The 25,209-nt window shown below is 35.4% G+C and overlaps 1 protein-coding gene across 1 annotated transcript in view; it reads right to left on the bottom strand.

Annotated features, from left to right (window-relative positions):
* The window catches only part of STXBP5L (syntaxin binding protein 5 like), a 306,548-nt gene that overhangs the window by 246,948 nt on the left and 34,391 nt on the right, over positions 1–25,209 (bottom strand). Inside the window, 1 exon segment of the mRNA XM_027531120.1 lies at positions 8,471–8,568. Coding sequence (XP_027386921.1) covers positions 8,471–8,568 — 98 coding nt within the window.

Below are 25,209 nucleotides of genomic sequence, written 5' to 3'. Positions count from 1 at the left end.
TGGAAAACACTTTCTCCCCCACAAATTCATCAAAAGAGTATTTAAACGTCGAGTAAATTCCACAAAACAACTTCTGAATGCCGGCAGAGGACATCAGGCACCCAGAAAAGCAACCCAACTCCTTGAAAGGAGGTAGGAAAAAATATTAAAGACAATAAAAGAGACAAAAGAGGGAGGGACGGAGTTCCGTCCCGGGAAGGGAGTCTTAAAAAGAGAGAAGTTTCCAAACACCAGGAAACCTTCTCACTGCCGAATCCGTGCCGAGCTTTGGAAGCACAGAGGGCAACATAACAGGGAGAAAAAATAAATAAACAATTAAAACTCGCAGATTGCGAGCCCTACGGTAACTCCCCCAGCGGAGAAGCAGCGCAGACGCCTGCATCCGCCATTAGCAAGCGGGGGCTGGGCAGGGAGGCGCGGCACGGGCTGCATCGCTGAGAGTAAGAATCTGGCCTGAATACCCTGAGCACTATCTGAGCGAAATAATTTGGGCTAGCAAACCAGACTGTGGGATATCTACCATGCGAAAAGCCAGCCCTAACCTAAGACACCGCCAGCCCGCGCACGGAACAAAGGACTAAACAGAGATAGTCAGCTGCAGACCTTCCCCCTCCGGTGACAGGCAGCCAGAGCCGGAAGGGGGCAATCGCAGCCCCAGAGAGACATTATCTATAAAAACTGGCTTCTTTGCTAACTAAAACTTATTGGGGGTCTGGACGGTCAACATCTGCCTGAGAAGGTGCACCGGTTTTACACCCAGATAACCGAAGTGGCGGGGAGGCGATAAGTCGCAGCATTGGCGCTCGCCAAACACCTCATCACCTGAGCTGCTCAGACCTGGGAAGAGCACAAAACGCAGGCCCAACTGAGTCTCCGCCTCTGAGGACTACCTGAGTGCTTGAACTTGAGCGGCATGGACCTGGGAGGCGCATGCAACCCAGGGCCAGCCTCGGATTGTTCCCAGCGGAACAACCTAGAGCCTGAGCAGTGTGGGCAGGGAGGCTACACGCGCCGTGAGCGGGGGCAGACCCAGTGTGGCTGAGGCACTGCGAGCGCACGCCAGTGTCATTTGTTTGCAGCATCCCTCCCTCCCTCCCCACAGCGCGACTGAACAAAGAGAAGAAATACAGCTCCACCCACCAGAACACCGACACAAGCTTCCCTAACCAGGAAACCTTGACAAGCCACCTCTACATACCCACACACAGCGAGGAAACGCCACAATAAAGAGAACTCCACAAACTGCCAGAATACAGAAAGGACTCCCAAACTCAGCAATTTAAACAAGATGAAGAGACAGAGGAATACCCAGCAGATAAAGGAACAGGATAAATGCCCACCAAACCAAACAAAAGAGGAAGAGATAGGGAATCTACCTGATAAAGAATTCCAAATAATGATAGTGAAATTGATCCAAAATCTTGAAATTAAAATGGAATCACAGATAAATAGCCTGGAGACAAGGATTGAGAAGATGCAAGAAAGGTTTAACAAGGACCTAGAAGAAATAAAAAAGAGTCAATATATAATGAATAATGCAATAAATGAAATTAAAAACACTCTGGAGGCAACAAATAGTAGAATAACAGAGGCAGAAGATAGGATTAGTGAATTAGAAGATAGAATGGTCGAAATAAATGAATCAGAGAGGATAAAAGAAAAACGAATTAAAAGAAATGAGGACAATCTCAGAGACCTCCAGGACAATATTAAACGCTACAACATTCGAATCATAGGGGTTCCAGAAGAAGAAGACAAAAAGAAAGACCATGAGAAAATACTTGAGGAGATAATAGTTGAAAACTTCCCTAAAATGGGGAAGGAAATAATCACCCAAGTCCAAGAAACCCAGAGAGTCCCAAACAGGATAAACCCAAGGAGAAACACCCCAAGACACATATTAATCAAATTAACAAAGATCAAACACAAAGAACAAATATTAAAAGCAGCAAGGGAAAAACAACAAATAACACACAAGGGAATTCCCATAAGGAAAACAGCTGATCTTTCAATAGAAACTCTTCAAGCCAGGAGGGAATGGCAAGACATACTTAAAATGATGAAAGAAAATAACCTACAGCCCAGATTATTGTACCCAGCAAGGATCTCATTCAAGTATGAAGGAGAAATCAAAAGCTTTTCAGACAAGCAAAAGCTGAGAGAATCCTGCACCACCAAACCAGCTCTCCAACAAATACTAAAGGATATTCTCTAGACAGGAAACACAAAAATGGTGTATAAACTCGAACCCAAAACAATAAAGTAAATGGCAACGGGATCATACTTATCAGTAATTACCTTAAACGTAAATGGGTTGAATGCCCCAACCAAAAGACAAAGACTGGCTGAATGGATACAAAAACAAGACCCCTACATATGTTGTCTACAAGAGACCCACCTCAAAACAGGGGACACATACAGACTGAAAGTGAAGGGCTGGAAAAAGATTTTCCATGCAAATAGGGACCAAAAGAAAGCAGGAGTCACAATACTCGTATCAGATAAATTAGACTTTAAAACAAAGGCTGTGAAAAGAGACAAAGAAGGTCACTACATAATGATCAAAGGATCAATCCAAGAAGAAGATATAACAATTATAAATATATATCCACCCAACATGGGAGCACCGCAGTATGTAAGACAAATGCTAACAAGTATGAAAGGAGAAATTAACAATAACACAATAATAGTGGGAGACTTTAATACCCCACTCACACCTATGGATAGATCAACTAAACAGAAAATTAACAAGGGAAAAAAAATGTATCTATAAAGTTCACTAAAGCAAAGCACAGTAAAATTTAAAAAAATAAATAAATAAATAAACATAAGACCAGAAACTATAAAACTAGAGGAGAACATAGGCAAAACACTCTCCGACATACATCACAGCAGGATCCTCTATGACCCACCTCCCAGAATATTGGAAATAAAAGCAAAAATAAACAAATGGGACCTAATTAAACTTAAAAGCTTCTGCACAACAAAGGAAACTATAAGCAAGGTGAAAAGACAGCCTTCAGAATGGGAGAAAATAATAGCAAATGAAGCAAGTGACAAACAACTAATCTCAAAAATATACAAGCAACTCCTACAGCTCAATTCCAGAAAAATAAATGATCCAATCATTTGGCCCAATGACTGGGCCAAAGAACTAAATAGACATTTCTCCAAAGAAGACATACAGATGGCTAACAAACACATGAAAAGATGCTCAACATCACTCATTATCAGAGAAATGCAAATCAAAACCACTATGAGGTACCATTTCATGCCAGTCAGAATGGCTGCGATCCAAAAGTCTACAAGCAATAAATGCTGGAGAGGATGTGGAGAAAAGGGAACCCTCTTACACTGTTGGTGGGAATGCAGACTAGTACAGCCACTATGGAGAACAGTGTGGAGATTCCTTAAAAAACTGGAAATAGAACTGCCTTATGATCCAGCAATCCCACTGCTGGGCATACACACTGAGGAAACCAGAATTGAAAGAGACACGTGTACCCCAATGTTCATTGCAGCACTGTTTATAACAGCCAGGACATGGAAGCAACCTAGATGCCCATCAGCAGATGAATGGATAAGAAAGCAGTGGTACATATACACAATGGAGTATTACTCAGCCATTAAAAAGAATACATTTGAATCAGTTCTAATGAGATGGATGAAACTGGAGCCTATTACACAGAGTGAAGTAAGCCAGAAAGAGAAACACCAATACAGTATACTAACGCATATATGTGGAATTTAGAAAGATGGTAACAATAACCCTGTATATGAGATAGTAAAAGAGACACTGATGTATAGAACAGTCCTTTGGACTCTGTGGGAGAGGGAGAGGGTGAGATGATTTGGGAGAATGGCATTGAAATATGTATAATATCATATATGAAACGAGTCGCCAGTCCAGGTTCGATGCACGATGCTGGATGCTTGGGGCTGGTGCACTGGGATGACCCGGAGGGATGGTATGGGGAGGGAGGAGGGAGGGGGGTTCGGGATGGGGAACACATGTATGCCTGTGGCAGATTCATTTCGATATATGGCAGAACCAATACAATACTGTAAAGTTTAAAAATAAAATTAAAAAAAAGAAATAAAATAAATAAAATAAAACAGCTAGCCAACAAGGACCTACTGTATAGCACAGAGAATTTGGCTCAGTATGCTTCAATAACCTAAATAGGAAAAGAATTTGATAAAGAACAGATACGTATATGTGTAGAACTGAATCACTTTGCTGTACACTTGAAACTAACACATCATTGTTAATCAACTATACTGCAATACAAAATTTTAAATATTTTTAAAAGATAATAAAATAAAATAGAACTACCACCCAATCCAACAATTCTACTTCTGGGTATTTATCAGTAGGAAATGAAAATCTAACTCAAAAAGATATCTGTACCTTCATATTTACTCCAGAATTATTTTACAATAGCCTAGACATAGAAACAACCTAACTGTCCACTGATGGATGAGTGGATAAAGAAAATATGATATACATAGACATAAAACAGAATGTTACTCAGCCATATTAAAAGAATGAAATCTAGCCATTTGTGACAGCATGTATGGACATCAAAGGCATTATGCTGATTGAAACAAGTCAGAGAAAGACAAATACTACACACTCGCACTAAAAAACAGAAATCTAAAACAAACAAACAAAAATACTGAACACATAGAAACAGGGAACAGATTGGTGGTTGCCAAGTTCAGAGGTGTGAGGTGGGCAGAATCGATGAAGGCGCTCCAAAGGTCAAACTTTCATTATAAAATAAGATCTGAGGATGTAATGCACAGCATGGTGATTATAGTTAATATTACTCTACTGTGTATTTGAAAGCTGCTAAGAGGGTAGATCTCTAAAATTCTCATCAGAAGAAAAAAAGTTTTTGTAACTATGTGTGGTGACACATTAACTAGACTTATTGTGGTGATCATTTCACAATATATAGAGATACTGAATAATTATGTTGTATACATGAACCTAAGATAACATTTTATGTCCATTATATCTCAATAAAAAGAAAGAAAATAATCAAACAATATTCTATATACAATAAACTCACTTCAAATACAATGACATAAGTTTACAGTAAAAGGATAGAAATAGCTATAACATGTAAACATTAATTTGTTTTTAAAAAGTATGAGTAGCTATGCTAACATCACATAAGGTCAATTTCAGAGCAAAGAAAATTACTGGAGATAAGTAAAAACATTACATAATGATAAAGGGGTCAATCCATGGAAGGTATAACAATTCTAAATGTGTGCATACCAAACCACAGACCCTAAAAATACAGAAAGCCAAAACTAATGAAGCTAGAAAGAGATTTCTAATTATATCCATAATTAGAGTTGGAGTTCCTAACTCACTCTACTCTAGGGATTTGACAAGAATTACCAGACAAAAATTAGCAAGAATATAGAACTCAACAACACAATCAACCAGTATTTAGTTGACAAATATAAAGCATTCCACTCAGAAGGAAAAGAATGCACATGTTCTTCCATAGTCTATAGAGTATCTACCAAGAAAGATCATATCCTAGGCCACAGAACAAATCTCAACAAATTTAAAAGAATTAAAATCATAAAGTGTGTGTTTTCTGATCATAATGGAGTCAAAGCTGGAAATTTTCTTGTTTTTGATTTCTAAACACTTGCCATTTAACTAAAATACTTCTAAGTAATTGATGATTCAAAGAAGTCTCAAAGACAATTTTTAAAACTACATATGACTGACTGAAAATTCAAACACACATATCAAAACGTGTGGAAATAGTTAAGACTGTGCTGGGAGGATAATTAATAACACTAAATGTACACCTTAGAAAAGAGAATGAAAATTCTCAAATCAATAACATGCTCCCACTTCAAAAAACTAGGAAAAAATAGCAAAATAAGCTCAAAGAAATACTAAAGATAATTCAGGATAAAATGGAAAGAATAAAACAAAAGCAATTAAACAAAAGCTAGTTCCTCAAAAAAAAAACAATAAAAATTTATAAACCACTAGTAAGACAGACTACAAACTATCCAAATAAAATAGAATGCTAAAGTAGTCCTATAACTAATTTTAAAAAGTGAATCTGTAATATAAAATCTCATAGTCTCCATTAGAAAATACTTACAAACATTGAAAGAATTAACACTAATTTTATACAAAATATTCCAGAAAACAGATGTAGAGAGAACCTTTCTCAGTTCATTTTATGAATCTAGTACTACCCTACTATGAAAAGCAAACAAGACAATACAAATAGAAAGTTCACTCAAAAAGGAATCTGTATTTAAATATAAAATGTATAACTATAATTTAGGGAAAAAAAAGAAAATAAGATACAAAGTGAGACAAAGAGTTCTAAAAGGTGATATCAAAGCAGCACAATCTATAAAGGAGAAACTGATAAACTGGACTCTAAAAGTCCGATTAAGTGGGTGAAAAGATAAGCTGAAGACTGGAAGAAGATAAATATAATATTACACCATTTATATGTGGAATCTAAAATATGATACAAATGAACTTACTTACAAAACAGAAACAGGCTGACAGTCATAGAAACGAAACATGGTTACTAAAAGGGATAGACAGGGGAACAATAAATTAAGAGTTTATGATTAGCAGATACAAACTAGTATATATAAAACAGATAAACAACAGGGTCCTACCATACAGCATAGGAAACTATATACAATATCTTGTAATAAACTATAATGGATAAGAATAGAAAAGATATATATATATATATATATGAATCATTTTACTGTATGTCAGAAACTAATACATTACAAATTAACTACTTAAATTTTTTTAAATGTTTAAAAATAAAATAACAAACAAAAGAAAAAGACTGAAGAAAATAATTGCAAATCATATATCTGACAAAAGATTAGTATCTAAAATATACAAGAATACCATAATGAGACATCACCAGAAAATGATCAGAATGGCTACAGTAACACTAAATGCTGGTAATGATATAGAGATACAGAATCACTCATATACTACTGGTGGGAATAAAAATGTTATGACCACTCTGGACAACAGTTTGGGATTTTCTCATAAAACTAAACATGCAACTATTGCACAACCCCTGCAGCTGCTCTCCCGGACATTTATACAAGAGAAATGAAAATTTATGTTCACACAAAAATATGTACACAAATGTTCATAGCTGCTTTAATCATAATCAGAAACTGAAAATCCAGATATCCTTCAGCAAGTGAAAGGTTAAACAAGCTGTGGTACATCCCTACCATGGAACATTACTCAACAATAAAAAAAATTCAACTATTAATACATACAACAACTTCAATGAGTCTTCAGAGAATTATGCTGAGTGAAAAAAGCAAACCTCAAAAGGTTACATACAGTATGATTTCATTTATATAACATTTTTAAAGTGACAAAATTATTGAAACAAAGAACAAACAAGTGATTGTCAGGAGTCAAAGATGAGGCTGAGGGAACTGGAGGGTAAGGATGCGGCTCTAAAAGGGCAACATGAGAAATCTCTGCAGTGATAGAAATGCTCTTTACCTTGAGTATATCAATTTCCTGGTTGTAGTAGTATACTCTTGCCTGGAAAATCCCATGGACGGAGGAGCCTGATAGGCTGCAGTCCATGAGGTCACTAAGAGTCGGACATGACTAAGTGACTTCATTTTCCCTTTTCACTCTCATGCACTGGAGAAGGAAATGGCAACCCACTCCAGTGTTCTTGTGTGGAGAATCCCAGGGACGGGGGAGTCTGGTGGGCTGCCGTCTATGGGGTCGCACAGAGTCGGACACGACTGAAGCGACTTAGCAGCAACAGCAGTAGTATACTAATAGTTTAAGATATTTCTATTGGGGGAAATCGGATAAAAAGTACATGGGATTCTTCTATATTACTTCTTAAAAACTGCACAAGTCTATAATTATCTTAAAAGTTTATTTACAAAACTGGGATGACACTAAAACAAAATCTGGGAGGATATTTATAACTCTACAGGCATATATTAGAAAAGAAGAAATTTCTCAAATCCATGACCTCAGTTTTCACCTTAGAACACCAGAAGAAGAAGATAAAATGAAACCCAAGATTAATCAATAGAAAGGAAATAAAAAAGACCAAATCAGGAATCAATGAAATAAAATATAGGAAAATAATACAGAAAAACAATAAAACCAAAAATTGCTTCTTATGAAAATCAGTACAGTTAATAAGCTTCTAGCTAGACTAACCAGGGAAAAAACACAAAACACAAATCACCAATATCAAGGATTTTAAAAGGGACATGAATACTTATCTCACAAACATTAAAAATATACCAATTAATTTGATGACATGGGTTACTCATGTCTAAAGAAACAATAAAATTTATTTGGTCATAAATATTTCACTTACCTGAGTATTTAAGGAAATTTAATTGGCATTAATATAGTAAATAATGAACCAAAAATTAAGGATACATTCGTATAGCACCAGTTCTCGTCCCAATAGCCAAGATTTTCTGAACTGGATCAAAGGCTAATGTGGTGGGCTGATAAGGAAAACCATGCCGAACTGTCTGAAAGAGAAAATACTGAAAATAGTCATCAGGGAAATAAAAATTAAAGTCACAACAAGATACCACTATCCAACCAGCAGAATGACTAAAATAATTATTTAGTTTTATAAAAAAGACCACCAAGTGTTGTTGGCAGGAGTGTTAAATCACAAACACCTTGGAAAAACATGTTGCAGTTCTTTAAAAACTAAACATATACCTGTCCTATGACCTAGAAAGTTCACTCCTATGTATGTAACCAAGAAAATAACAAGCATATGTCCACATATTAATTGGTGTAAGTACACCCCTAACAGCTTTAACAACCTAGAAAAAACTCAAATGACAAACAAGAGAAGCAAACATCAAAACTGTGGTATATGCATACAATAGAATAACTCAACAATTAAATAATAAAAACTAATGACAGAAACGAAAACATGGATGATTCTCAAGAACATTATGCTAAGTAAAGGAAGCAATACACAAGAGAGTAGGTATAGTATGATTACAAATATAATATAAACAAGCAAAACTAACCTATGCTGAAAAAAATCAGAACTGGTTTTGACTTTGATCACTTGGTTTGACAAGTGGCTGACTTGAGGAGAACTGACTAGAAAGAGCATAAAGGAACTTTACTAAGTGAAGGTAATATTCTATATTCTGATAAGGTTTGAATTTTACATGTGTATACTTTAGTCAAAACTCATAAAATGGTATAGCATATAAATAATATGAGTATTCCAGTATAATTCTTTCAACTCCACTGTATGTTTGAAAGGTTTCATAATATCACAATGGGAAAGAAAGAAAAGAAAAATATAAAGAGCTCATAATATGACAAAAGAGATAAGACTAACATGTAAAAAAGGAATATGCAATATTAGATTAATTAATTTCAAAACGAAATATGCTAGAACCTTTAAAAAAATAGACAACCCACATAAGTCAGGAAAAAAGAGATTCTATATCTTGTTCAGTCAAATATTTAGTGGTCCAAAAACTACTTTTAATGGAAATATTTTTATAATATATTGCTTTTGTAAATATTCAAAGATGAAAAGATTAAAGATAGCATGTAGTTTATCTAAAATTCATTCCCCAGATAAAACAAAGTAGAGTTCATTGCATAATTCCTCATTTTCCTTTAACGCATGTAAGAACATATATGCAAAAGCATATTAATATATAACCAAATCTGTATTTTTCTTACTTAATAGCATATTATGGAAATATTTCCACAAAACAATACGTTTAGATGTTCTTCAACCTATTTAAAGATTGTAGAGCTCATTATAGTATGAATATACCACAATGTCTTTAACCAACGAACTATTGTTCTATAATCTCCAAAGAATTCTCAACTAAATTGGCAAAAAATATACTTAGCAACAAAACCCACTTTCTATTCATGATCCTTAACTGAGGTGTTTCCCTCTTCGTTCTCAATTGTCTTTGTTTTGACTTATAAACAAAATTGTCAAGAGGAAGATACTCTAAATTCTCATGCAGATCAATGTGGATAACAATAATCAGAATATAGTTTCTCTCAAAAAGAAAAAAAAAAAACAAGAGGTAGGTATACTTCCCAATTCATTTTATGGCCAATATTACCCTGATCCTGGAAACTAAGTCATCACAAGAAAAGAAAACTAAAGACCACTAATTATTAATTAATATGGATATAAAATTCCCTCCCCAAAATATTAGCAAGCCACTCATCAGCAGAAAAGTGGAAGATTTACTGAGCATGGCCCTGCCCACCAGACCAAGACCCACTTTTCCTGATAGCCAGTCTCTCCCATCAGAAAGCTTACACAAGCTTCTTATCCTCATCCATCAGAGGGCAGACAGAATGAAAACCACAATCACAGAAAACTAAGAAAAATCATGACAAGGATCAGTGTAACTCAATGAAGCTATGAGCAATGCCATGCAGGGTCATCCAAGATAGATGGGTCACGGTGGAGAGTTCTGACAAAACGTGGTCCACTAGAGAAGGAAAAATACTTCCGCATTCTTGCCATAAGAATCCCATGAACAGTATGAAAAGGCAAAAAGATCTGACACTGAAAGATGAAACCCCCAGGTCAGTAGGTGTCCAATATGCTACTGAAAAACAGCAGAGAAATAGCTCCAGAAGGAATGAAGAGGCTGAGCCAAAACAAAAACACCATCCAGTTGTGGACATGTCTGGTGGTGAAAGTAAACTCCAATGCTGTAAAAAACAACACTGTATAGGAATCTGGAATGTTAGAGCCATGAATCAAGGTAAACTGGAAGTGGTCAAACAGGAGATTGCAAGAGTAAACATCAACATTTTAGGAATTACTGAACTAAAATGGATGGGTATGGGTGAATTCAATTCAGATGACCATTGTATCTACTACTGTGGGCAAGAATCCCTTAGAAGAAATGGAGTAGCCCCCATAGTCAACAAGAGTCCAAAATTCAGTACTTGAGTGCAATCTCAAAAATGACAAAATGACCTGGGTTCATTTTCAAGGCAAACCATTCATCATCACAGTAATCCAAGCCTATGCCCCCGAGCACTAATGCCTGAAAACAAGAAGTAGAATGGTTCTATGAAGACCTACAAGACCTTCTAGAACAAATACCAAAAAAAGACGTCCTTTTCATTATAGGGGACTGGATGCAAAAGCATAAGTCAAGAGATACCTGGAGTAACAGGCAAGTTTGGCCTTGGATTACAAAACGAAGCAGGGCAAAGCTTAACAGAATTTTGCCAAGAGAACACACTGGTCATAGCAAACACCTTCTTTCAACAGCACAAGAGACAATACTACACATAGATTTCACCAGATGGTCAATGCCAAAATCACACTGATTATATTTTTTCAGGCAAAGATGGAGAAGCTCTATACAGTAAGCAAAAACAAGACCAGGAGCTGACTGTGGCTCAGATCATGAGCTCCTTATTGCCAAATTCATACTTAAATTGAAGAAAGTAGGGAAAACCACTAGATCATTCAGGTACAACTTAAATCAAATCCCTTATGATTATACATTGGAAGTAACAAATAGATTCAAGAGATTAGATCTAATAGACAGAGTGCCTTAAAAACTACGGACAGAGGTTCATAACATTGTACAGAATGTGGTGACCAAAACCAAATTCAAGAAAAAGAAATTCAACAAGGCGAAATGGCTGTCTGAGGAAGCCTTACAAACAGCTGAGAAAACAAGATAAATGAAAGGCAAAGGAGAAAAGGATATATATACACATCTGAATACCGAGTTCCAAAGAATAGCAAGAGAGATCAGAAAGCCTTCTTAAGTGAATAATGGAAAAAGGTAGAGGAAAACATTAGCATGGGAAAGACTAGAGATCTCTTCAAGAAAATTAGAGATACCAAGTGAACATTCCATGTAAAGATGGGCACAATAAAGGACAGAAATGATACGAACCTAACAGAAGCAGAAGATATTAAGAAGAGGTGGCAAGAAAACACAGAAGAACTGTACAAAAATGTCTTAATGACCCAGATAACAACAATGGTGTGATCACTCACCTAGAGCCAGACATCCTGGAGTGTGAAGTCAAGTGGGCCTTATGAAGCCCAACAAACAAAGCTAGTGAAAGTGATGGAATTCCAGCTGAGCTCTTTCAAATCCCCAAAAAGGATGTTGTTAAAGTGCTGCACTCAATACGCCAGCAAATTTGGAAAACTCAGCAGTGGCCACAGGACTGGAACAGGTCAGTTTTCATTCCAATCCCAAAGAAGGGCAATGCCAAAGAATGTTCAAACTACCACACAGTTGCGCTCAACTTACATGCTATCAAGGTAATGCTCAAAATCCTTCAAACTAGGCTTCAAAAGTATGTGAACTGAGAACTTCCAGACGTACAAGGTGGATTTAGAAAAAGCCAAGGAAACAGAGATCAAATTGTCAACATCTGTTGGATCACTGAAAAAGCAAGGAAATTTCAGAAAATCACCTACTTCTGCTTCACTGACTACACTAAAGCATTTGACTGTGTAGATCACAACAAACTGTGGAAAATTCTTCAAGAGATGGGAATACCAGACCACCTTATCCTGCCTCCTAAAAAACCTGTATGCATGTATAGAAGCAACAGTTAGAACTAGACATGGAAAAACAGACTGGTTCCAAATTGGGAAAGGAGTATGTCAAGGCTGTACACTGTCACCCTGCTTATTTAACTTATATGCAGAGTACATCATGCAAAACACCCAGCTAGATGATGCACATCAATTAGATTGATGGGAGAAATACCAATAACTTCAGATATGCAGATGACACACCCTAATGGCAGAAAGGGAAGAGGAATTAAAGAGCCTCTTGATAAAGCTGAAAGAGCACAGTGAAAAAGCTGGCTTAAAACCCAATCTTCAGAAAATGATCATTTTCTATTTCATGGCAAATAGATGGGGAAAAGGTGGAAACAGTGACAGACTTTATTTTCCTGGGGTCCAATATCACTGTGGACAGTGACTGTAGCCACAAAATTAAACTATACTTGCTCCTTGGAAGAAAAGCCATGACAAACCTAGAGAGCATATTGAAAAAACAGAAACATCACTTTGCCAACAAAGGTCTGTATATTCAAAGCTATGGTTTTTCCAGTAGTCATGTATGGATGTGAGAGTTGGACCATAAAGAAGGCTGAATGCCAAAGAATTTATGATTTCAAACTGTGGTGCTGGAGAAGACTCTTGAGAGTCCCTTGGACTGCAAGGAGATCAAATCAGTCAATCCTGAAGGAAATCAACCCTGAATATTCATTGGAAGGACTGATGCTAAAGCTCCAATATTTTGGCCACCTGATGTGAAGAGCCAACTCACTGGAAAAGACATGAATGCTGGGAAAGATTGAAGGCAGGAAGAGAAGAGGCTGACTGAGCATGAGATGGTTGGATGGCATCACTGACTCAATGGACATGAGTTTGAGAAAACTCTGGAAGATGGTGAAGGACAGGGAAGCCTGGCATGCTGCAGTCCATGAGGTCGCAGAGTCAGACACAACTGAGTAAGTGAACTATCTCAATAGAACATGTACAAAAATCACATGGTCACCTCAATAGATGGAGAAAAATTATTTCAAAAAATCCACACCCACTCATATTAAAAAACATTCAACAAATGAACCGTAGAGAACTTTTTCAATCTGATAAATGGCATGTACAATAAACCCTCAGCTAATGTCATACTAATCAGTTAAAGAATGAATGGTTTCTCCCTAAGGTCAGGAATGAAACAAGTGTGTCCACTCTTGCCACTTCTACATCCTTTCCAGGACAATTAGGTGAGGGGGGAAAAAAAAGACATCCAGACTTTTTAAGAAATAACTAAAACTATGTGCTAATGACATGACCTTGTGCATATAAACCTAAGAAATAACTGAAAAAAATTATTAGAACTAAAAAGAAATTAGGCAAGATTGTAAAATTAATGTACAAATTATATTTCTATATATACTAGTGATACCCTATCCCAAAGCAAACTTAAGAGAACAATTTCATTTACAATAGCAACCAAAGGAATAAAGTACTCAGTAATGAACAAAAGAAGCATAAAGCTTACATGCTAAAAACTATAAAACATTGTTGAAAAAAATTAAAGAAGACCTAAATAAAGGGAAAGCTTCTCATATACATGTATTAAAATACTTAAGATTGTTCAGGTGATAATACTCCCCAGACTGATCTTCAGATTCAATGCAACCCCTAAAAAAAATCTGGTTTGTTTCTTCTTTGCAAAAATTTGACAAGTTGATCCTAAGATTCATATGAGTACTCAAGAGACCCAGAATATCAAAGTGATCTAGTGCACTGGGATGACCCAGAGGGATGGTATGGGGAGGGAGGAGGGAGGAGGGCTCAGGATGGGGAACACATGTATACCTGTGGTGGATTCATTTTGATATTTGGCAAAACTAATACAATTATGTAAAGTTTAAAAATAAAATAAAATTAATTTTAAAAAAAGATGAACAAAGTTGGAACACTCATATATTCCATTTTTAAAACTTATGTGAATCTACAATAATCAAGACAATAAGTTACTGGCATAAGGATAAACACTTAGATCAGTGGAACAGCATTTAGATCCCAGAAACAAATGTTCACATTTTCAGTTAATTGATTACTGACAAGGGTGCTAAGACAATTCAATGAGAAATGAACAGTCTTTCAACAAATGACACATATCAACTTTCAACAAATGACACATATCAATAACTGATATCTACATGCGAAATAATCAAGTTGGACTCATATATACAAATAACTCAAAAATGGATCATAGACCTAAATGTAAGAGGCAAAACTATACAAATTTTAGAAGAAAGTACATGTTTTTAAATCTTAGTGACTTAGGATTAGGCAATGGTTTCTTAAATATGACACCAAAAGCAATAAAATTAAAAACATAAATTGACCTTTGTGAGAATTAAAAACTTTTATACTATAGAGGAAACTATCAAGAAAGTAAAAAAAAAAAAAACATAAAGGGAGAAAATATTTGTAAATCATATCTAATAAGGAATTTATATAGAAAAAAATAAGGAACTCTTACAACTCAGTAATAAAAGACAAATAACTCATTTTTCCTCAAAATGTGAAACAGAGTTACCCTATAACCCAGGGATTTCCCTCCTGGGTATATAACCAAGAAAAATAAAGATAAATCCCAAATATACCCCCATTTTATAAGATATTTGGAAGTGCATAGAATAGAAATATGATTTTTAACATTAAAATCTTACATCTATATATTCTTTCTTCATCATTTTAGCTTTATTTTTATCAAACTCAATCATGCACATAATTTTAAAATGTCAGATAATTCTATAGGACATATCATGAAAATTAGAAATAATCTATCCCCTTCCTTTGCCCATTTCCTGCTTTCTAGAGGCAACCACTTTTTAATCTTTTTGCTATTTATTTTGGCATTTACCTAATGTGTCTGAAAATGACATTTTTATATTGCTATTAACTGACTTCCCAAAAAAATTCTTCTCTCCCACCTCTTCATTACACATACAAACACCCTTGCCACATCTCCATCTTCTCAACAAATCATAGCAGTCAGTGTTAACACTCTATTAATACTGCTCTCTTATTTTGCCTCACAAATGTTTTATCCCCTGATGTTACATTTTTTAATTTGCATTTTCTAAGTTTTTATGTGCCTGTCATTAATTCAATCCTAAACTTTGCCCCAGCTGCCCAAATCATCTTTCAATGTGTTAAACACATTGGGTATATGGATTCAGAGAGAGAAAGGAGAGAGAGACAGACAGCCAAAGAAAGAAAGGGAGGAATTATTTCTATAATGTTCAAACAATCCCTAATGACTTAAAAGCAAATCAGTTGCTGCCTATCTCCAGGAACAGAAAGAGAGATGGACTACTACAAAGGTCACAAGTGAGGAAAAAAAATCTGTCATAGTGATTTCACAGGAAACACATTACATACTACAGTATACATGATTTTAGATTGTTTTAAGCATTATAAAGTAAGTACTTAAGAATACAGGCACAAAGACTAATAGTTCAGTTCAGTCGCTCAGTTGTCTTCGACTCTTTCCGACCCCATGAATCACAGCACGCCAGGCCTCCCGGTCCATTACCAACTCCCGGAGTTCACTCGGACTCACGTCCATCGAGTCAGTGATGCCATCCAGTCATCTCATCCTCTGTCATCCCCTTTTCCTCCTGCCCTCAATCCCTCCCAGCATCAGAGTCTTTTCCAATGAGTCAACTCTTCGCATGAGGTGGCCAAAGTACTGGAGTTTCAGCTTCAGCATCATTCCTTCCAAAGAAATCCCAGGGCTGATCTCCTTCAGAATGGACTGCTTGGATCTCCTTGCAGTCCAAGGGATTCTCAAGAGTCTTCTCCAACACCACAGGTCAAAAGCATCAATTCTTCGGCGCTCAGCCTTCTTCACAGTCCAACTCTCACATCCATACATGACCACAGGAAAAACCATAGCCTAGACTAGACAGACCTTTGTTGGCAAAGTAATGTCTCTGCTTTTCAATATGCTATCTAGGTTGGTCATAAGTTTCCTTCCAAGGAGTAAGCATCTTTTAATTTCATGGCTGCAATCACCATCTGCAGTGATTTTGGAGCCCCAAAAAATAAAGTCTGATACTGTTTCCACTGTTTCCCCATCTATTTCCCATGAAGTGATGGGACCAGATGCCATGATCTTCGTTTTCTGAATGTTGAGCTTTAAGCCAACTTTTTCACTCTCCACTTTCACTTTCATCAAGAGGCTTTTTAGTTCCTCTTCACTTTCTGCCATAAGGGTGGTGTCATCTGCATATCTGAGGTTATTGATATTTCTCCCTGCAATCTTGATTTCAGCTTGTTTCTTCCAGTCCAGCGTTTCTCATGATGTACTTCGCATATAAGTTAAATAAGCAGGGTGACTATATACAGCCTTGACGTACTCCTTTTCCTCTTTGGAACCAGTCTGTTGTTCCATGTTCAGTTCTAACTGTTGCTTCCTGACCTGCATACAGATTTCTCAAGAGGCAGGTCAGGTGGTCTGGTATTCCTATCTCTGTCAGAATTTTCCACAGCTTATTGTGATCCACACAGTCAAAGGCTTTGGCATAGTCAATAAAGCAGAAACAGATGTTTTTCTGGAACTCTCTTGCTTTTTCCATGATCCAGCGGATGTTGGCAATTTGATCTCTGGTTCCTCTGCCTTATCTCAAAAACGACAGAATGATCTCTGTTTGTTTCCAAGGCAAACCATTCAATATCACAGTAATCCAAGTCTATGCCCCAACCAGTAACACTGAAGAAGCTGAAATTGAACAGTTCTATGAAGACCTACAAGACCTTTTAGAACTAACACCCAAAAGATGTCCTTTTCATTATAGGGGACTGGAATGCAAAAGTAGGAAGTCAAGAAACACCTGGAGTAACAGGCAAATTTGTCCTTGGAATACGGAATGAAGCAGGGCAAAGACTAATAGAGTTTTGCCAAGAAAATGCACTGGTCATAACAAACACTCTCTTCCAAAAACACAAGAGAAGACTCTACACATGGACATCACCAGATGGTCAACACCGAAATCAGATTGATTATATTCTTTGTAGCCAAAGATGGAGAAGCTGTATGTAGTCAAAAAATACTAATAAGATACTAGTAAATCCAGTCCAGGAATGTTTACTAAATAATGATAAGCCATGATTAAATAATGTGTATTACAGAACTTTAAGTATGTACATGTACCTCATATTTCATTTGTTACTAACATATTTCACTCTTTTCTCTCCCTGAACTTAAAGTTCTCCAGGCCTCAGCCTTGACACTGAGGGCACTTCTGCTTACAAAATAAGACTTGACAAGATACAGACACAGAAAAGCAAATAATATTCTTCATGATATAAATGTATTCGCAACTACCATTTCTAAAAAGAAGTCTGTATCTTACACATTGATGCTACTTCCTATGAATGCAATCTTTAGCTTATAAACGTCTATAATTCTTATTGGTTTTTTCATTTAATAATGTGTTCCCATGATAGTAATATTGAAATTGAAACAGCATTTTCAGAAAAATATAAATACTTGTGAGTTTGCTTTATAAACCCAGAAGGAGATCATTAGTATTTTTTCTTTCATAAGCATGGAAGAGAAAAAATAATTAAGTATATCTTTGTTGGATTTAGATGGAGTTTGGCTGCCTAAACTCACTTAAATTAACAAACCTCAATACCAGGATATGTATTGATGTTCATTAAATCAAATTTTATCAAAAGATAAAACTTAACTGTTATATCAATAGGTTCTGGAAAGACATCTGATAAAATTCATCAGTCAATCCAAGTAAACATCTTATGTAAAATAGGATTAGATGAAAACTAATTATAGATAATAAATATTAACAATAACAAAAATCACAACAAATATAACACTGAATAGTAGAAAGGTAAAGCCATTCCCATTAAAGTCAGGAAGAAGAAACACATGTTCATTTTTTCTAGTATTATTCTGATTTGTTTTATAGATTCAAGCTAATTTAGTAAAACAAGAAATGAAATAATAAACATATAAATATAGAAAAGTAAAAAAACAAACTACTAAAACTGTCTTAGAAGAAAAAGAATCTGGTAAGTTGTTTAGATGTAGACAAAAATCAGTAACTTCTCCCTCCACTAAAAAATAACCAATTACCAATATAATGTTTTATTCAGTAGCATTGAATATTTTCTAATACATAAATTGGTTAGGGAGACAAAACATTTTTCACTAGACTGGAAATTAGTGACTAATAATAGAATTATATTCATATCTACCAATATTTATTTAATACTATAGAGGTTACAACATAACTGCTAGAATACTATGAGAAATGCAGAACTGATATAATTAGTTTCTTCTGTAGCTATGGCAACAAAATCCCACCAGGATTTAGTATTCAAGAAAAATTATTTGTTTATATACTTCAAAAACTTTCTCATTATTGTCCTGTGATTTAAGGTGCTAAAAGTGTCTCTTTTCAAAGTATCTACAAAAACGTTGTTTTTTGTGGGAAAACATACTTATACATAGGAAAATCTAGAAAATTTATTTATATATAGTAATAAATGTGGTGTTAATAATTAGTATTTTTCAGAAATAAAATATTTACCTACTTATTTCTCAAATTCCAAGTCAAAGTCTCACTTCTACAAAAATTTTTGCTTAAATTCTAAGCCAACACCACAGTTTAGCACTTATTCAAAATTACTGAAGAATGATTATTGCCCTTTGGTCTTCCCAAGTAAGTTCTAAACTCCTTTGTGAGCAGGAACAATGCCTTTAATGTTTCCCCTTCATGAAGCTTGGTGGTTTAGTCTCTGTCGTGTCCGACTCTACGACCCCATGGACTGTAGCCTGCCAGGCTCCTCTGTCCATGGGATTTTCCAGGCAAGAATACTGGAATGGGTTGCCATTTCCTTCTCCAGGGGATCTTTCCCACCCAGGGATCGAATCTGGGTCTCCTGCATGGATTCTTTACCAACTGAGAATCTTTACCAGGGAAGCCCCTCATGAAGATTAGTGCTATGATTAAATAGTTAGGCTTTTTGAAGTTTATCAATATGATTCGTATGTATAAGCAATATGATTTATCCACATATTCAGATAAGCATACAGATAAGCAGTAGTTCCTTCAAAAACTATTCTCTTATAGTTTTAAGATGAATAATTGAAACCAAATATTTTATAAGTATTGAAATAAAGTCTTTAGAATAATTTTATATCAATATATAATTATCTCTGTATCTGGAGTGGTTGTCATAACTTTCCACAGCAATGAAAGCACATTTGAGATGTTACTTTAAAAGTTCAATAGTTGTCATTCTCACCCTTTACCCTCTGGGCACTTTCGTGAATTTTTGTAACCATATGCAATCACATCATGCTGAAGTGTTCAAAGAAAACAAGCACTAACACTTGGGTAATGTATTTAATATATACAGTTATTTAATTAGGAATATGTTACAAATACTAATGTACCATTAAATCTAAAGTAAAAGTAGGTTATTTTTTACTACCCAATTGTGTTTCTTCCTACCATATTACAAATCACTTGAGGTTAGAGATTCTGTTGTTTCAACCCTGAGAGTTTTATAGGCATTCAAAAACTACTAATTTTTAGTACAATAGTTTAACACATACTGAGTAACTTTGACTCTGTATTTTATACTGTTAATTTTATCAAAAATCTAAGATTCATAATTGAGACAATGCATGTAAATGTGATTTATAAATTGAGCATACTATGTAAATATGTTTCTAGTATTTAAACTTTTTTCTTTCTAGTATTTAAACTTTGTTTTTCTTTTCATGTTTTTCTTTCAAAACATGAGTGAATCAAGTTCAAATTAAATGAATTTACCTTCTCTGATATCTCATCTCTCATGTTATCATGTTCTCTCATAATTTCATGGAGGCATGCTAAAACATACTTTTAAAAAACACACCAAATAATATATGAACAGGCCTAATTCTCACTACAGGAAAGTATATATAGATATATACACATAAAAATATGTATTGACATAAGCAAGATGAATACAAACATACTGATGGCATTAAGTAACCATGGGTAAACCCAAAGGTATCAAATTCTATCATCCTTACTATTCAATACAGGACACAACTGACAGATAGAACAGTCTTTAATATAGCCAGATTGTTCTCGCCAAAGCACTTCCACTGTTCGTGGTTTTTTCCTTTTTTTCATAGCACCTCTTAGGTAATTTTACCATCTGGCTTATTTATATTTTCTCTCTACCCTGAGACCTATTAACACTCTTATGTCTTTAACATCATTGCTTCAACATACCTTGACTACAGCATTCTTTCCTCCTTTTTAATTCAACTCAGCATCACAATTTGTATCATCAGCCTCAAATGAACACAGTTCCATCAACATACACTTTCAGAACTCTTTCAAGAACCCAAATCTGGCATTCTCTATATTCACTCAATATAGAATCTATATTCATTCAGTATCTTTCCTGTTGTCACTTCCATTCCATCTTTCTTACTATCTGAGTATTTCCACTTTAACTCTCCTATTTATTTGAAACCTTTACCTTTCTGGCTACACTAGTCTCTGTCCTCATATTATTTAATATTTAAACTTAATTCTGAATCATGCTTAAAAGAAATATAAACATCTTTTATTAAATCTATTTTTTATGTCTATATAACTATCAAATAAACTTCTGTGAACTTAAAGATCTAGTCTCACTGATAAATAACAAAAATGGAAATCAGCAGTCATAGAAAATAATTTGGCTTGCTGCTGCTGCTGCTGCTAAGTCGCTTCAGTCGTGTCCGACTCTGTGCGACCCCACAGACAGCAGCCCACCAGGCTCCCCCGTCCCTGGGATTCTCCAGGCAAGTACACTGGAGTGGGTTGCCATTTCCTTCTCCAATGCATGAAAGTGAAAAGTGAAAGTGAAGTTGCTCAGTCATGCCTGACTCTTAGGGACCCCATGGACTGCAGCCTACCAGGCTCCTCCGTCCATGGGATTTTCCAGGCAAGAGTACTGTAGTGGGGTGCCATTGCCTTCTCCATAATTTGGCTTAGGAGTAAAATAAAAACCACTTTTAAGAGAAAGTAACAATCTTGTGAGCCAAAATCACAGATAGGATGATGTGTAAGAATACTACACTAGGAGTTAGGAGGTCCTAGCCCTGTCACTGACTATCTAACCTGGACACATTACTTAAGCTCTCAGTTTCTTTATATATAAAACAAAAAGAATAAACTAAATTATTTTGAATTGCTTTCCAATTCCATATTATATTCATAATACAGATACTTGCACTAGAAACATAGCAGACTCAGAGACACAGGATAGACCAATAGATAATTCTAAGAATATATTCTTTAAAAGAAGAAATGAACAATGGACTTATATCTAGTGGTATATTCCTTGATTCAAAAGGACTAATTATCTACTTAGTTCCGTGTTAGACTATTAAAAATGATTTTGTTTATTTAGCTAGATTCCCTTGTGAGCTATGCACTTGGATTTCAAACAGTCCACTGAGACAGCTGGTACTATGGTTATTTCTATTAATATAACTAGTCTTTAAGTATTTGAGGGCTACCTCTCTCCTCAGATGGTACCTTCTTAAATTTCCAGTAATAGGAAGGGTAGACATTTTGAGCCTCCATTACAAAAAAAAAAAAAAAGACCTAAGTTTACAATCTACTTGCAGAAACAGTATTTTACTCCCTACCAAAGAAGTAATGCAGAGCTGATGTCTTTCTCTCTTTAATCTATTTAATGTCAGTTGCAAAGAATTTGAAAATGACAGTTTTCCTCTTGCTAAACTAGAAACTGACAATGAAGACTATATGCACATAGTCATTGCCCCCAAGGTGGCTGTCACCACCATTTATTTACTGTAGGCTGGGTACAGCGAAAAACACTTTACATGGATTAAATTTGCTATTTATTTCTGTAGCCCCATAAAGTAGGTGGTATCATTACAGAGGAAGAAATTGAGGATTAGTAAAGTGAACCAACTTATCAAAGGTCACCAAGCTAATGGATACACTTCCACTGATAGCTTTGGAAATGAGAGCCATGTAGCTTTTAAATACTCCAATCTTGTCTTGGGATGAAAGAATGTAACCTTTTGATTTGCATGAAAAGAATTTAAAGTCAGAACAAGAAATGGATTTCAAAAGGATCATAAGAAATATTAGAGCTTCAACTTGGAATAGAATCAGTATCAGCCATTGAGTTAAAGAAACCACAAAGACAAAAGCCAAACACTTTTGCTCCTAACTTCACTAAATTGTGTAAATAAGATCAAGTGAAGGATGCTTCACATTTTAATCAAGAAACTAGTAAGGGAGTAGGAGGGATGCTCAAGAGCGAGAGGATATACATATATATTAGTATATGTATATAGTTATGACTGATTTGTGGTGTTACACAGCAGAAACCAACACAATATTGTAGAGCAATTATCCTTCAATTAAAAATTAATTAATTAAAAAAAAAAGAAAATAGTAGGACTGTATCAAAAAAGGAGGAGCCATGGTTATCCCTGATCTCTGAGTCACAGGGTATGGAAAAAAGGGCATTATAAACCAGCAAAATGCTTTTTTTTTTTTTTTACCTCCTACTTCTCAGGGCCATTCTGGAATAAGCTCTTTCACACTGGGTTAAGAAGAAACTGATCCATGCCAACTTTTACAGTTCTTACAGTGTTACACCTCAAGGTACTTGTAAAAACTAAAGTTTTAGCTTATTAATTTTCCTAGAATGTGTAAAAACAGTTCACTTTGCAAAAAAAAAAGGGGGGGGGACAGAAAAAAACAAAAGCATGAGTGATAGCAAAATATGGAGGTTCAGGGTACAGAAAAATGAATATATGATATCAGAAATTTATGATTAATAATGGGAGAACAAAAAGGGATAGTAGGGACAGAAGGAGAGAGAAAATCAGCAGTTTGGGATTAATAATATGTACTATACATGAAATAGATAAACAACAAGGACCTACTATGCAGCACAGAGAGCTATATTCAATATCTTATAATAAACGACAATGGAAAAGGATGTGAAAAAAGATATATATGTATAATTGAATCACTTTGCTGTACACCCAGACACTAACAAAACATTGTAAATTAAACGTCATTTTTTATGGCAAAAAAAAGAAAAAAACAAGAATAGGAGAACAAGGTCTATGCTCAAAGGGAAAAGAAAAGGGCTGGCTGAGATTACCAAAGGAAAAAACATATAGGCTAGCCATCTTGCACTTTGTCAGGCCTCCACCTCAAGTTGCTGCTAGTGATAGGCCTCAACTGTAGCCAGCACAGTTAGTCCATTAGGTAAAAATTGAGAAACAGGTGGATGCTTGAGGGGGCAAAATGCAAGCTATTTATTCTGACTCCAAGAGTTCTACCCACCAAAGCAGAATTTCAGAAGCTGTGTAAATATTTTTTGGCTCCATATACCCCAATAATTTCCACTAATTTAGTCTTCTGCCCAAAATACAACTCTCAGAAGGTGAACACATTTTTTAATACCACAGCAACAAAAACTCAAAAAACAAATACATAGGAAAAACGACACCTGGGAAGCACATTTTTATAAAGCAACACATTGACTAAATACCTTTTCACAATGAAACTATCATAATGATGGCAGTGCTTTTTACTCATAAAGTAGGGAGGAATGTCAAGATAATAGTATGGGAAAAGTTAAGAAAAAAAAGACTGGAAGCTGAAGACCAACCTCATCTACTGAAACAGAAGCTATGAATGAAGGTATTTTTCATGTGAAAAACAATAATCCCAAAGGTAATACTTAGAGGTTTATAATCCCTGATCCCTTGGGTAGCAGCAGCAAAAAGATGAAGAAAAAGAAACCTCAGAATACCTCTGGTGTACAGATCTTTCACTTCCTTGGTCAAATTCATTCCTAAGTATTTTATTCTTTTTCTTGTTATTGTAAACAGGACTGTGTTCTTAATGTCTTTTTAAGATAGTTCATTGTTAGTATATAGAAATGCAACTGATTTTTATACTTTTTTATGCTTCAACTTCTCTGAATTTTTAGTTTTAACACAATTTTTAGTACAGTCTTCAGGGTTTTCTATATATAAGGTCATGCTACCTGCAAATGACAGAGGGACCTGGCTTGCTACAGTGCTTGGGATCACAAAGAGTCAGCCATGACTTAGCGACTGAACAAAAGCAACACCAGTAAACAGAGACAATTTTACCTCCTCTTTTCCAACTTGAATGCTTTTTTTCTTTCCTAAGTATTCTGGCTAAGACTTCCAGTATCGTGTTGAATAGAAGTAGTGAAGGAGGGTACTCTTGTCTTGTTCTTAGAGGAAAAGCTTTAAGCTTTTCACTGTTGAGTACAATGTTAGCTGTGGGCTTCTCATATGTGGTTTTATTACACTGTGGGCTTGTCACATATAGCTTTTATTATACAGAGGCAAATTCCTTCTATATCTAATTTGTTGAGAGTTTTTATCATCAGAATATATTGAATGTTATCAAATGCTTTTCTGCATCTATTATAATGATTATATGATTTATATCCTTCATTTTGTTAATGTGGTGTATCATATTGATTGCTTTGATGTTGAGCATCCTAGGGATAACTCTGACTT

Source organism: Bos indicus x Bos taurus, chromosome 1 (genome assembly GCF_003369695.1).
Source record: "Bos indicus x Bos taurus breed Angus x Brahman F1 hybrid chromosome 1, Bos_hybrid_MaternalHap_v2.0, whole genome shotgun sequence".
Taxonomy (NCBI): domain Eukaryota; kingdom Metazoa; phylum Chordata; class Mammalia; order Artiodactyla; family Bovidae; genus Bos; species Bos indicus x Bos taurus.
Note: the sequence above shows the minus strand (reverse complement) of the source record. Positions and strands in the feature narration are given on the sequence as shown.